The sequence below is a fragment of the Chaetomium strumarium genome (assembly GCF_033439665.1).
Source record: "Chaetomium strumarium strain CBS 333.67 chromosome Unknown B0T15scaffold_5, whole genome shotgun sequence".
NCBI lineage: Eukaryota > Fungi > Ascomycota > Sordariomycetes > Sordariales > Chaetomiaceae > Chaetomium > Chaetomium strumarium.
In genome coordinates, this window is record NW_026944433.1 from 2,141,509 (window position 1) to 2,154,040 (window position 12,532).

Sequence of the window (12,532 nt, forward strand, 5' to 3'; positions counted from 1 at the left end):
CGTCAGCCACCATCAGCCAGGGCCCCGGCATCTCGAGCGATAGCAACGCCTCCGAGCGGTCCGCCACCGGACCCGTCCAGCAGAGCAGCAGCTGGCCCGCCGTCTCCCGGTCCCGGGGCTGCTGGAGGAGCCGCGGCTAGGCGGCAGAGTGTTTCCGCAGCGGCTGGGTCTGGACAACGACCAGGTCTGGAACCGGGCTCCCGTCCCGGGAGCGGTGGCGGGAAGCGCAGCATGCCGCACGCGCTCCAGACACCGGCGCGGAAGCAGAGCAAGTGGTCGGCCGAGGAGAATGCCTTGATCATCGAGCTCCGCGGAAGCGGCATGAAATGGGACGACATCTCGAAGCACCTCCCGGGCCGGTCTGCGATTAGCTGCCGGCTGCATTACCAGAACTACCTGGAACGCCGCAGCGAGTGGGACGAAGAACGGAAGAACAAGCTGGCGAGGTTGTACGAGAGGTAAAGAACGAACTTCTTTCCACACAAGATACATGGTTGCCCTTTCTCTAACGCCCGAGCTACCTAGATTCAAACCCGAGATGTGGCGGCAGGTGGCAGAAGAACTGGCCGTGCCCTGGCGCGCCGCCGAGGCAATGCATTGGCAGCTAGGTGAGGACGAAATGGCAAGGCGCGCTGGCGCAGTTCCGTTCTCGCTGAACTCAACCACAAACGTGCCCCAAGGCCCGCAACGATTCCCGCCGACCCGGCACGCCCATTCCCAATCGCAAGGCAGCCTCCCTCGCGAGCACTCCGGCCTTCCATCGCCGCGCTACACCCGGGGCCCGCCAGCACTGCCCATGCCATCGTCGGGCCGTCCGTTGACTCCCACCTCCGGCCGTACCCTGTCCGCTCGCCGCGAGAGCTTCCCTCCGCGCCCTTCGCTTGGGCCGCCCATGTACGATCAAGCCGAGTGCGGCTCCGGACCCGGCTACGGACCCGGCTACGGACCCGGCTCGGCTTCTACGCCAGGCATCGGCCTCGCCCCGATCCAGACGGTAAACCCGTTTGGAAGCAGCCAGGGGGTCGTCCAGGGAGGACGTGTCGGCACCCTGCCGAGTCTACACGAGTTGACGTCGGGCACCAGGTCCTACAGCACGCCTGCGTACAGCATCAGCGGAGGCGGCGGCGGAGGCGTCCATAGCGGAACGGCCAGCCCGGGGAGTGCGACGCAGGGGCCGTTGCTTCCCGCTTTCTTGCCGTACCAGCCCCAGCTCGAGCCGGCTGGCAGCGCAGCAGCGAAGAGAAGGGCGAGCCCGCCTGACGCGGGGACGCGAGAGGCGAGTCGGCGCCGGCATCATCCCTATCCCAGAGAAGGGGACGGGTATAGAGAAGACGGCGGCGGGGGCCGGTGATCTTCTCGCGAAAACCGGAGACACGCAAGAAAGGACATGGCATTCTTGCACAGACCGTCGGAGAGAGGGGTGGCAGTATTTGTCTTGTCTTCCCTTTATATTCTTGTTCTTTTCTACTACGATTCTTTTGGTGTTCCATTCTCTCTTTTACTTGGCAGCACCGGCAGCGGCCAAAGAAACTACGGAGTATGCTGGGGAAGATGACATCCCAATTTTCATCTTTACGCTCTGCTTTTCTTTCTCACATTACTGCGCTCAAGCTATTAGTATTCCAATCCTTTCCTTTTCCCTCTCTTCTCCACCATTTACTGGTGACCTATCTCTCAACCACGTCATTGGGCCTCGGTGACGTTACACAAAGGCGTCTGCGGAAATTCAGGTAGAAAGGAAACAGGCCGGGGAGTTAGAGAAAACATTTTGTCCATCGATTGGGTTACGGTAGGAGAGGAGAAAGGGGGGCCCGGAGGCGCTAGGCCGGAGTTTACTTGGCTTTGACGAAACCTGAAAGGGACGGACCCGTACAGATTGGGACGGCGGATGGGACGGAACGGGCCAGGCATAGACAGGTTTGCTTTTCTTCAGTTTTGGTTGGATGGGGGCCTGAGGGAGATGAAACCCGTGGGAACTGGAGGTGTGATAGGTGATGACTGGGTAGATTGGTTTATTTGCAGGCAACAACAGAATGGACGAACGCCAATCGGTGGCCACACAAGGAGTTTCAGATAAAGAGAAGTAGCTACCGATTTGGATGCAGCGAGTGGCAAGTGACCTAGCCAAGGAGTGTCCATACTAACCGGCGGGAAGGTTGTGCAGCGGCCCAGCGAGGCGAGATAACATCAGCGTGCCGGCTGGGCAACAACTGCCCACGGTTGGCTCTGTGACCGCATATTGCCTCCCACCCCCCAAAAGTTCGGCTTCATTGTTGGTCCTGTTCGACGGGCCTGTTGGCAGCCACCACCCACCAGTTGTCTTTCTCGTAGCCGCTGGAAACGACAACGCCCCCTGCCGCCAGCACATCCCCTTCCAGCTCCCCTTTGCGGTAGAGATGGTAGTAGCGCTGGAAGACGGGATCGGCCTGGCTGGGCGCTCGCCCTTCAGACGCAGTCGGTGTAGGCGGTCCCTCACCGCCCACGTCGCGTGCACTAGCACCGCCAGTGCCTTGGCTCTGGGTTCTCTTGCGCGCTTTCTGCTGCTTCTGCTGTTTCTGCTGGGACTTCAGGACCCACGGCACCAGCAGGTCCTGCTCCCCGCCCTCGTCCCATCCGCGCCGGCTGGTGCCTTGCTCCAGAGCCCATACGTACACCAAGACCTGGCCCCCCGTCCGTCCGGCCTCTCCGGGCTTGACACATTGCAGGAGCTGCCGGATCGCCTCTTGCCGCCTCGTCCGCGTCGACATGTGGTGGATGACTGCCACGCAGATCGCAAAGTCTGCAGCGCGCTCGCGGAAGGGCAGCGAGAGCCCGTCTGCCACGAGGACGTCGGTACCCACTGCTGCGCCACCGGCTTCCCCTCCAGTTCCTGCCTGCCCCTGCTGTCCCTGGAGCTGCCTGCAGCGGTCCCTGGCAAGCGCGATGAGCGAGCGGCTCCTGTCGGAGCCCAGCATGAACACGCCTGGGTTCACGCCCAGGTACTTGCCGTTGCCGCACCCTACATCGAGCCCTACGGCGCCAGGGGGTTGGGCATGCAGGAATGATGCCACGGCCGGCCAGGGCTTGTACCGTGTCGCCGAGAAGTGCGGGGCAATGGCATCGTAGACGCCATGGACGTGCGTGCGCTCGTAGGCTTCCGCCTCGGCCTCAGCAGCCGCCGCCGCTGGGCCTACTACCCCTGTTGTGGTGTCGGCAGCGGCGGCTAGTTTGGCCACGGCATCGGACGCCGATGCGGACGGCAGGGCCGCGGGCGTGGTGGTAGATGACGCAGCCATGAGGCCAGGGTGTGGCTGTCGGTTCAGGTAAGGACAAGGGTATGGCGGTTTTGACGTTGAAGCCCAAGCTTGGGGCGCTCAACGCGGTGAAGGGAATCGACGGAACAGCTCTCGCAAGAGACCGGAAGGTGCACGACCGAGCTCGACGTGTTCGCTGCTTCCGCAGCTCCCGCAGCTTGTCAGGCAAGGGGCCCAGGGAGACTCGCACACACCGCTGCGTCGCGACTCACACCACAACTCCGCGGGGTGGGAGGAGAAGCAAGTCGATTGTATCGGTGTTCCAGGTGTCGCGGTCACCCACTCCCCGTGTAGTTGCAATTCTCTTGACCGCCTATTCTCAAGTTAGCGCGCGAAAGAGCGGGGAGCGGGATTCGAGATATGGCGGTGGAGGAATCTAAGGTTGTAGCCATGAACTACGGGTCTGCCGCGCGCCCTGCAGGCAAGGGCATTGCTACTGTACGGAGTAAGCATGCACCGGCGGCGAGGATGCATGGGGCAGTCCAGAAGATGCAGAGACAAGGGGGGAGGGGGTTAGAGATGCAGCTTCTGACCGGCAAACCGCTGTGCCTACAAGACCTGCACGTACCAGAGCGAAGGATGGGAACTCTCTCCAAAGTTCCTGCCAACTGGAGGGGTCACAAAAGCACGGCACCGAACTCGAACATTCATCGCCGGCCGGGTACCCGGTCAGATAGGGCTGAAAGCCTGGACCGGTGGGGCAGATATCGGGACAAAACGACATGGGTTACTCCGAGGGACGCGAGTAAAACAAAGGAATGGGTTGCACAAACCTGCAAGGTACAACTGCGCGTGTGGTTGGTGTATCCCTAATAATTGTCTCAAGTGTGCTATCCGAGCCGAGTCGTCAATCGCGGTTCGAGCCTCACTGGTGCATGGTTGGGTCAAAGCTGCTAAACTGGGTCGACACGGGAGCTCTGTGTAAGTTACTTCACACTAGGTAAGTTACGCTCAAGCTGGGGTATGCACCTGTGTAAGGTATCAACGCAAGGTATGTATTGTACTATTCAGTCTCTCGAGATTGTAATAAATGCGAAAGTTACCGTCAGATCATCATAATCCGCTTTACTTCGAACAGTGGAGTTGGTAAGATGTAAATAACATTTGCTTCATTTACTGAAAATATCACACAACACCGAGCGGACTAATATGAACGAATAAAAACGGGACGGCTCTTAAGTCGCACGTATCTTGGGTGGTAACGTACCGTACCAGGCAGTAAATACAGATATTTCACCTTTGCAATCTGATTTTGTATTCAAGCTCCATTCCTGCGCGGCTGGGCCGCAGTCGACTCACACGGGCGTCGGATCTGCAGCCCGCCACAGCCGATATCTGAGACATCACAAATATAATGCAATACATAAAATCTCACTGTGACATGTATTCACTCGCCTCAAGGGCCTGAACTTCATCTTGTCCAAGCATGGCCTGGGTGCTGAGGAGTCTGGCATGTCTCCTGATCTGGCATTTTGTTCCCGTTATTTATTAGTGCAATTATCAGACTTTTTCTTTGATGCGATTCTTCTTTTAACGGCAAGGGCGACACAGCAAACGGGTGGGTGGCTGCAGCCGCTGCACAAAACATCCGGTTGGCTATCTCTTGCCCCCCCCCCCCCCCCCCCCTACCAGTCATCAGAGCCCAAGGCATCATTGAATAGCATTGCCCGTGTTCTTGATCTTGAGTGAGACATTCGGGCGTCTCGGTTTCATGTGCTCATGAGATACGCGCCTCAAACTGCTCCAGTCAATTACATGGCCCTAGCCAACAAGCCGATCCGACAATGATAGAACGACCGGAAGCGAGCAACGCCAGCCACCTCGAAGCCCGGTTAAGTTCGAGTCTCCCGATTACCGCTTGCCCGTGTTCAGGGGGCTCAGGGCATCGTACACGTCAGTCGTAATCAGCTCTGGGTATACGACGCCGCCCTGCCGCAGCGCCTCCTCCATCACCTCCATGATCACGATACTCTCGCTCCACGGCAGCGTCTGGCTCTCCTTCTTCCCGTCCCGCAGGCAGCGCGCGCACTCGTCAGCCTCCCAGAACATGCCCTGGCCCCAGCCAGTCTCGGGGTCCTTGGGGATCGGACAGTCGAACACCTCAATCTTGGCCGTGCCGGTAGCCGCCTTCTTGATGACGCGGTACTGCAGGGGACAATACGCCGGGCCCATGACCTGGATCTCGCCTCCGGACCCCTGGATGCGGATGGCGGCACCGCCGCTGTTCAACCCGTCCCCGACCGCGTCGTGAGCCACGCGGAGCGAGGTAAGCGCGATGCCTTGGCTCTTGTGCTTGGGAAACTGCACGATGATGCTGGTCGTCTCGTCGGCGCCTGTGTGGTACTTGTTTATGGCAGCCACGACGTTGGGCGCCTCCTTGTCCGCTTCGGGCTGCAGGTGATAGAGCGTCTGGAAAACCCAGGTTAGGGAGTAGATGCCCAAATCCAGGAGCGCGCCGCCGGCCAAGTCGGGATTGACCATGCGGTGCGAGTCGGCAAAGTCAACCTTGCCGTCGCCCGCGTCCCTGGGAAGTGACAGGTCGGCTGTTGAGGGGAGGGGTGGCAGTGTGTTAGCATCCAGCGTGGTAAGTATGCCCAGAGGGAGACGACCGGACTCACCAATGGTGCGGTAGACGGTACCGATAGCCCCCTTCGCAATCAGCTCCCTCACCTGGACGCTGAGGGGGAAGTAGCGCGTCCACACGGCCTCCATGAAGAAGACGCCCTTTTCGCGAGCCTTCTCAACGAGCCTGCGGGCCTGGGATGCGTTCACGGTCAGGGCCTTCTCGCATAGCACGTTCTTGCCGGCCTCGAGGGCGAGCATGGCGTTCTGGAAATGGTGGCTGTGGGGCGTGGCAACGTAGATGATGTCGATGTCCGGGTCGGCTACCAGCTCGTGGTACGAGCCATAGGCTCTGGCGGAGCTTGGGGCCTTGACGAGATTGAGGAAGTCGACGGCTCTGTCCTTGGAGCTGGACGAGGCGGCGGCCACGACCTCGTGGCGAACATCGTGCACGCCGCGGGTGGCTGGGTTGGCGAGGAGATCCTTGGTGAAGACTGTCGCCGGGTGAGCTTATGGCGTGGCGCCGCAAAGGAGACAAAGTAAGTTTGGTACTCACCCTCGGCAATCCATCCGGTGGCCATGATGCCCCACCTCACCGTGTAAGGAGTCGACGACGCCATGGTTGCGGCCCTGTTGGTTTGTTAAGCAGAGTTCCGGTGAATACCGATCAGTTAGTCGAGAGCGAAGAACAGCAAGGTTTGCGAGGTTTATGGAGGACCCGGCGGCAGGCTCTTAAGAGTTAAGAGCCCCCCATCTTCCCCTCTATCAATGGGTCTCATGGCGGGGCCAGCGACGGCGTTGCGGGTAAATCGCCGGAACGGCGCCAGTTCGCGGAACTAACCCCTGGGCTTTCGGCTACTGACCCAATCAGAACCCCGCCCAGAGAGTCGGTTGCCCGGGATCGCCCAGCAAGGTCCAGAGCTACCCCGCGGCCGATGGCAGGTGCGGGGGTTTGACGACGACGTCACGCGTTAGACGATCATCGTCTCTCGCAGCCCGTCAGCGAGTTCAGACCGCTGGAACGCTGATATCATAGTATAGGTAAGGTCATGCTAGTACTAGTATCCTAACCATCACAGTAGCTTTGCGATACCGAAGGTCAGATAGTACAATACAGGCGGCTCCGGACTGGCTTAGAATTCGCTTCCATTCCTGCCGTGTGGCACTGTCGCAGCATGGCGTAACAGAAAGAAACAAGGTAGCTCGAAGCTTTTCTGTTTCCCGACACAGCTTCCCCTCACGGGCACCTCTCCAATTCGGTCCTGCCAATGCATTGCGTGCTCCAGGGGGGACGCCGGAGTTTGATTCTCTCAGGGCTGCCAAACGCCGTCGTACTTGTTGTACCCTTCGCCCAACGCCGCATCGTAATCCTCAGCAGACCAGAACCAGCCCCATCGTCAACCACGCGAAACATGTCGTCACAGCCCGAAGCCACAGCGGCGATGCCGCCCATGATGTACGGCACCGCCTGGAAGAAGGAGCGCACTGCCGACCTCGTCTTCGAGGCCATCAAGGCTGGCTTCCGCGGCATCGACACGGCCGCCATGAAGAAGCACTACGACGAGGCCGGCACAGGCGAGGGCATACGCCGCGCAATCCGCGAGGGCATCGTCTCCCGCAAAGACCTCTTCGTACGAAGCAGACCCCATTTCCCTTCTAAATAATGCCGTCAGCTTCCCGGTCATCACTGACCAGATTCATTTTCACGCGCAAGATCCAAACAAAATTTACCCCGGAAGACCCCTCCTCCCCCTACTCCCTCAATGATCCAATTCCCGCCCAAATCCACGCCTCCATCACTTCCTCCCTCGCCAACCTGTCCACACCAGACCGCTCCCCACCTTACCTCGACGCTCTCGTGATGCACTCCCCCTTCACAACCATAGCCGACACGCTCGAAGCCTGGACAGCCCTCGAATGCTACCTGCCCACCTCCCTGGACTCGTCCCGCCGAGGCAAGATTCTAAGGCTGGGCATCTCCAACGTCACGCTCCCCGTCTTACTCGCCCTCTCCGACTCGACGACACGTCAGCCGATGATCGTGCAGAACCGGTTCCGTGCGGCAGAGAGGAGCTGGGACCGCGACATCCGAACTTGGTGTGCTTCCACAACCCAACCCTTGTGCTCGGGATCTGGATCTCAGGAGCAGGAGAAGGTGAACTACTACCAAGGCTTTTGGACCCTGACAGGGAATCCCGGCACGTGGCAGCTGGCGGGTTTTGTGAGGGAGCTGGCGGAGGCGGCAGGCATCTCGCCGGCTGCGGCGTGGTATGTGCTGCTCATGGAGGCTGACGTCGTAGTGCTGAACGGGACTTCGGACGCGGCGCATATGAGGGAGGATTTGGATGCACGGCGGAAGGTGGAGGCGTTTAGGAGGACGGACGCAGGAGAGGAAGTATGGAGGCGGTGTTGGGTGGAGTTCAAGAGGCTGATTGGCGGCTGATGGGAGTACGGATAAGATTCCTAAAGCAAGCTCTCATATTGCGTAGACTATGTGTGCACTGAGGGTTGAAACGAGTAAGCGGGGCGAGGGTAGGGTAGGTAAGTTCACGGCAAGCTGGGTGTTGGTGGATGGAACGGTCAGTTCTACATGCTAAATGTGTAAGGGGAACATTATATCTCAGGTGCCTCGTAGTGTATATTACCATCGAGCTCACTGACTGGACGAATTCTTCGTATCCGCATCTGGCTGACACCCAACTGAGACAAGGGACGGCAAGCGGCCAGTCCCGTACTAGTAGTTTCCGGACTGATATGTCTGACATTGGAATGGAGTCCCCAGCTTACGTTGACTCACCTCGACTAAATTGTCGGTCCCAAATATCACACGAGAAGAACGCAGAATTTAAATCCCACTTTCCATGGACCTTAATTGGTGCTACTATTACATTCGAAGGCTTGATGAAGACCGGCTCTGCAAGGGGGCACAGACTCGCGACGTCCACCAAAACGCTGAACTTCTCCCAGCCTATCTCTCCCTTCGGCGATGTCTATAGGAGACAAAGTATACGACTTACTCGGCATCTTGCTTCGCCAGACGACCTCACTCTTCGTCTCAACCACTTGGCCTCCAAGTCTCATTCGCAATTTGTGACAAAAGCACTTAACAGACAGAGACATAGCACAGAGACGGTGCAACGGCGAATATGGGAAACCGTTCCTTTTATTTCCGTTTCGTGGACTCGTTACCTAACCCGTACTCCCTCTAGATGAATCGTGTGCCATGTCCGATTCATGCACGGATACCCTTTTGCCATGCCGTTGCCAAGTCCGATGTGCCAACCCGTGCCGCCAAAATCGTACATAGAACATCAAAATAAGTCATCACTGCCTCATCGGGCAGGAAAAGAGAATGTCGAGAAGGTGAAAGAAAGCTGTTGTCAACTACATACAGGTGAAACGAAGCTAATGGCACGATCGTCAGGCCCTCCTTTCCCAGTTTGCCAGGAAGGGATATACAACCAAACTGTTGGGAATATCCTTCTAGAACAGAACCATCAGAAGTGTGGTGCAAAATCTCTAGGATGTCTATGCACCGAAGAGAGAAATAAGAAAGAAAAAGGGAAAGAAACTGGTGGCAGATGGTCCATGATCTAAGCCCCATACGCAAACGTGTTTCCGTAGGTGCTGATCGAGTTGCCCTTCACCAAGCTGCCGTCCGTGACCATGAAGTACGAGAACCGCTCGACAAAGGAGAAGGTCGAGTTGGTCTCGATCTGGTCAATGACGGTCTCGAGCTGCGAGTTGATCTCATCGTCTGATCCGGTGAATGCGAACTCGGTGATCCAGACGGGCTTCTTGAACGTGTTGTAGACGTTTAGGGTGTGCGCCAGGAAGGTGTTGGTGTCAACGCCGTAGATGTGAATGGGAATGAAATCCACGGTGCAGTTGCCCTTGCAAGCATCAAAGAACTGCGACAGCCAACCGATGCCCTGGTTGGCAGCGCCGCTATTGGTAATGGCAGGGGACCCGATGCGCGCCTTGCCTGTGAAGGGGTTCATGAGCTCCATGTGCTTGGTAGCAGCAACTGTAGCCGGCATATTGGCCTGGCTGTCTAGGTCGGGCTCGTTGAAGCTGAACAGGCACCGGGAACCAGCATCGATGGCTTTCTGAGCATTGCCAGGCCAGGTCTGAGCGAAGTCGAGCTTGAGGCCCCACATCATCGGGCAGAACTCGAGGCTGGTGCCAGAGTCATCGTATTGGCCCCAGTTGTAAGTCCACGAGATCCTAGAACCAGAATCGAGGAAGCGGGTCAGCAATTCGGCGTTGTTGTACGCGAGGCCGCGCTTGCCGACGTCCCCAGTGCTTCCGCTGCCGCCACTGTTCCCGCTCGCCGGAGTGGACGCAGCCGCCGAAGATGAAGGCACGGCCACGGCCACAGCAGCGGTTGGGCTTTGGGACACTTGGGCACTTGAAGAAGGCGTAGCCGGTGAGGGGATCGGTGTGCTAACAGGCACATTCTCAACCTGGGGCTCGCTGCTGGACGAAGCCACCACGACCACGGATGAGGTGCTGTGCTCGACGACAGAGGTAGTCGAGGTGACCTGGCTGATGATGGTGGTGGTTGCGACAGTCGAGGACGGCGCCGCAGGAGCAGGGACCGAGGTCGTGGTGCTCTGAGCCTTGGCCTCGGAAGGCCTGAACTTGCGAGAATTGGTGTAGAAGACCGCATTGCCGGTGTTGGTGTCACCGTCGGTGACAGTGACAGTTACCCAGTCAGTGACAGTAACTACCTCGGTGACAAGGGCCCTCTTTTGATGGGCATGCTGGAGGCCATGACGGTGGGGTCCAGCGGCGACATTTTGGCCAAGGAGGCTGGCAGCAGCCAGCGCAATCAGAGTCTTGGAATACATTTCGTCGATGTGCCGGAGCCGGTCGTGGGGGTAGAATTGTGAACTCGGCGGTTTGCAGAGCTGCAGCCAAACCAGTGAGGGAGCTCAGTCTTTTTCAACGAGTGATGGACTCGGGTTGTTTCGTTTGACAATTTCTTGTCGGGGTGGCTTGCCGGGCCAGGTTCAAAGAGCGCAACCGTGTGAATGATAACCAGCACGGCAACTTGTGAAATGAATGGTACAGCTTATTGGTGAATGTGTGGCGGTTTGTCCGGGGAACCTTTGGAAATGAAGGTGGGATTTCGGGACCGGGTTGGCGTGACCGTGTTTGTGTCGCTGTCTGTCAAAGACGCAGAGAGAGTGATGCGGGAGTGGGACAGTGACCGCAGCCGTGACCTGAAGGCGCGAAAGTCGGCTGTGCAACGGTTGAAGCTGGCAACCAGGGTGATGAAATCAAATTGCTGTGGAAAAGGAATGGAAAGGCCCGACAATGTGGTTGAGGTGGAAGCAAAATCGGGGGACCGGGTAGCAACGAAGATGGGGGAGCGTGCAGGCTATAAGAGAGTTGGAAAGACCCGGGATTCTCCAAGGAAGGAACGACCCTTGCCACGATGATCGCCAGGGGGGGCCTGACTATCACGGTCTGGACCAACGTGGGACAAAGTGCCTCCAGGGTGCAGAAAACAACAAGCAAATGACGAATCAGCATGTTGTCTGAGCCGCAAGCTCGGGGCATTTCAGGTTTTTCTCGCAAATACCGTCCCCACAGTCTGGTCTCACAAAACCCTCATGTGTATCCGTATTGTACACTACATACAGCAAGTTCGGACACAGCCGTGCACGCATCTCAGTTCAAGTGACAGCTCGAGCTCGGCTGTGTTCCCTGGTGTTGCCGACATACGCCTTGCGTGTTTTCCTAATGTTACCGTTACCAGGCCCTCGATGGGAAGCCGAGGACCGTTGGCTTTTGGAACCGAGTTGAGCTTAAGCCCGACCATAGTCTACAAGTACAACACTATTTGGGGCCAGGCAGGCCCACCATCCGAAGTCGACATCGTGGCATGGCGGGAGAGCTCGGACGACACAGGGGTCATCTGCCAACCAGATCATCCCACAGATCTCTCCGGATCACACCAGTTCGCTGGGAATCAAATAGCGGCCTTGGGTCTTATAAGATGGCTCCAGGCACTACCTACAGAGATACCGTCCTGACGAACTGCCCACATGCGATGAAGACGTGGACTATCGTGATTCAATGGGTTTCTGATGAGAGTCCGACGATAGTGTAGCGCTGCACCACTTGCCGCTTGGCTTGCAGCAGTGGAGCCTACCAACCACGTTGATTTGAGTGACGGACCGACCGATGTGGTAGGATTGCGACAGCCGGTCCCGCTCCCAGCCGGCTTCGCCAATCGCGAGCGGCTCCGGTATGCAGGTACGAACTCCTCCGAGGGGCGAAGGGTTCCTTTCTGCAGGTACGCGCAATTTTTCCTGCTCAATCCAAGAAAAAAGAATGGACGTCTCCGTCGAGTTGGCGCGTCATGAATCATCCACGACAGCCCTGAGTGCGTGAGCTTTCTCCGACGGGGTGCTGCAGGCTCCTGTCACCTCCCCAATCAACGTCGCTGTTACCTACCATGTGGGTCGCCATGAAACACGCTTTCCTGAGCCATCTCCGTCTCTGAGCTGAAGTGGTGCAAAGTTCCTGCAACAGCTCTCTTCCGATCCCAGGAACTGAATCGTCGCAGTCGGAATGCTGCCGTAACAAGAAGCAGCACGCAACATCCAGACCCCGCATTGTGGTTCAAAACCCCCACTGTTCGTCCCATCCCACACTGCCGACGA

At 58.0% G+C, this 12,532-nt stretch overlaps 5 protein-coding genes across 5 annotated transcripts; 2 read left to right on the top strand and 3 right to left on the bottom strand.

The window, feature by feature from the left end:
- Window positions 1-231: 231 nt before the first annotated feature.
- B0T15DRAFT_512680 (myb-like DNA-binding domain-containing protein) lies at window positions 232-1,351 on the top strand (the record flags this gene model as incomplete). The annotated part of the gene is made up of 2 exons (XM_062868000.1): window positions 232-458; window positions 526-1,351. The coding sequence occupies 2 exons, from the start codon at window positions 232-234 to the stop codon at window positions 1,349-1,351; spliced, it is 1,053 nt and encodes a 350-aa protein (XP_062720323.1).
- Window positions 1,352-2,267: 916 nt separating this feature from the next.
- On the bottom strand, window positions 2,268-4,637 carry B0T15DRAFT_494996 (S-adenosyl-L-methionine-dependent methyltransferase; the record flags this gene model as incomplete). The annotated part of the gene is made up of 2 exons (XM_062867072.1): window positions 2,268-3,290; window positions 4,593-4,637. 2 exons carry the CDS (start codon window positions 4,635-4,637, stop codon window positions 2,268-2,270), a joined length of 1,068 nt encoding a protein of 355 aa, XP_062720324.1.
- A 281-nt stretch (window positions 4,638-4,918) lies between these two features.
- On the bottom strand, window positions 4,919-6,646 carry B0T15DRAFT_536863 (uncharacterized protein). The gene is made up of 3 exons (XM_062869576.1): window positions 6,412-6,646; window positions 5,912-6,349; window positions 4,919-5,836 (listed from the first exon to the last, which is right to left on the bottom strand). The coding sequence occupies exons 1-3, from the start codon at window positions 6,473-6,475 to the stop codon at window positions 5,145-5,147; spliced, it is 1,194 nt and encodes a 397-aa protein (XP_062720325.1). The 5' UTR covers window positions 6,476-6,646; the 3' UTR covers window positions 4,919-5,144.
- A 40-nt stretch (window positions 6,647-6,686) lies between these two features.
- On the top strand, window positions 6,687-8,637 carry B0T15DRAFT_536865 (NADP-dependent oxidoreductase domain-containing protein). Its single transcript, XM_062869577.1, has 2 exons — window positions 6,687-7,486; window positions 7,570-8,637. The coding sequence occupies exons 1-2, from the start codon at window positions 7,124-7,126 to the stop codon at window positions 8,296-8,298; spliced, it is 1,092 nt and encodes a 363-aa protein (XP_062720326.1). The 5' UTR covers window positions 6,687-7,123; the 3' UTR covers window positions 8,299-8,637.
- A 621-nt stretch (window positions 8,638-9,258) lies between these two features.
- On the bottom strand, window positions 9,259-10,869 carry B0T15DRAFT_245421 (glycosyl hydrolase catalytic core-domain-containing protein). Its single transcript, XM_062863115.1, has one exon. The coding sequence runs from the start codon at window positions 10,706-10,708 to the stop codon at window positions 9,449-9,451; it is 1,260 nt and encodes a 419-aa protein (XP_062720327.1). The 5' UTR covers window positions 10,709-10,869; the 3' UTR covers window positions 9,259-9,448.
- Window positions 10,870-12,532: the final 1,663 nt, after the last annotated feature.

Coding starts and splice junctions, on each gene's coding strand:
- B0T15DRAFT_536863 (XM_062869576.1), bottom strand. CDS start 6,475: ATGGCGTCGTCGACTCCTTACACGGTGAGGTGGGGCATCATGGCCACC. Junction 6,350..6,411: donor CACCGGATGGATTGCCGAGG/GTGAGTACCAAA, acceptor ACCCGGCGACAG/TCTTCACCAAGGATCTCCTC. Junction 5,837..5,911: donor TACCGTCTACCGCACCATTG/GTGAGTCCGGTC, acceptor TCCCCTCAACAG/CCGACCTGTCACTTCCCAGG.
- B0T15DRAFT_536865 (XM_062869577.1), top strand. CDS start 7,124: ATGCATTGCGTGCTCCAGGGGGGACGCCGGAGTTTGATTCTCTCAGGG. Junction 7,487..7,569: donor TCTCCCGCAAAGACCTCTTC/GTACGAAGCAGA, acceptor TTCACGCGCAAG/ATCCAAACAAAATTTACCCC.
- B0T15DRAFT_245421 (XM_062863115.1), bottom strand. CDS start 10,708: ATGTATTCCAAGACTCTGATTGCGCTGGCTGCTGCCAGCCTCCTTGGC.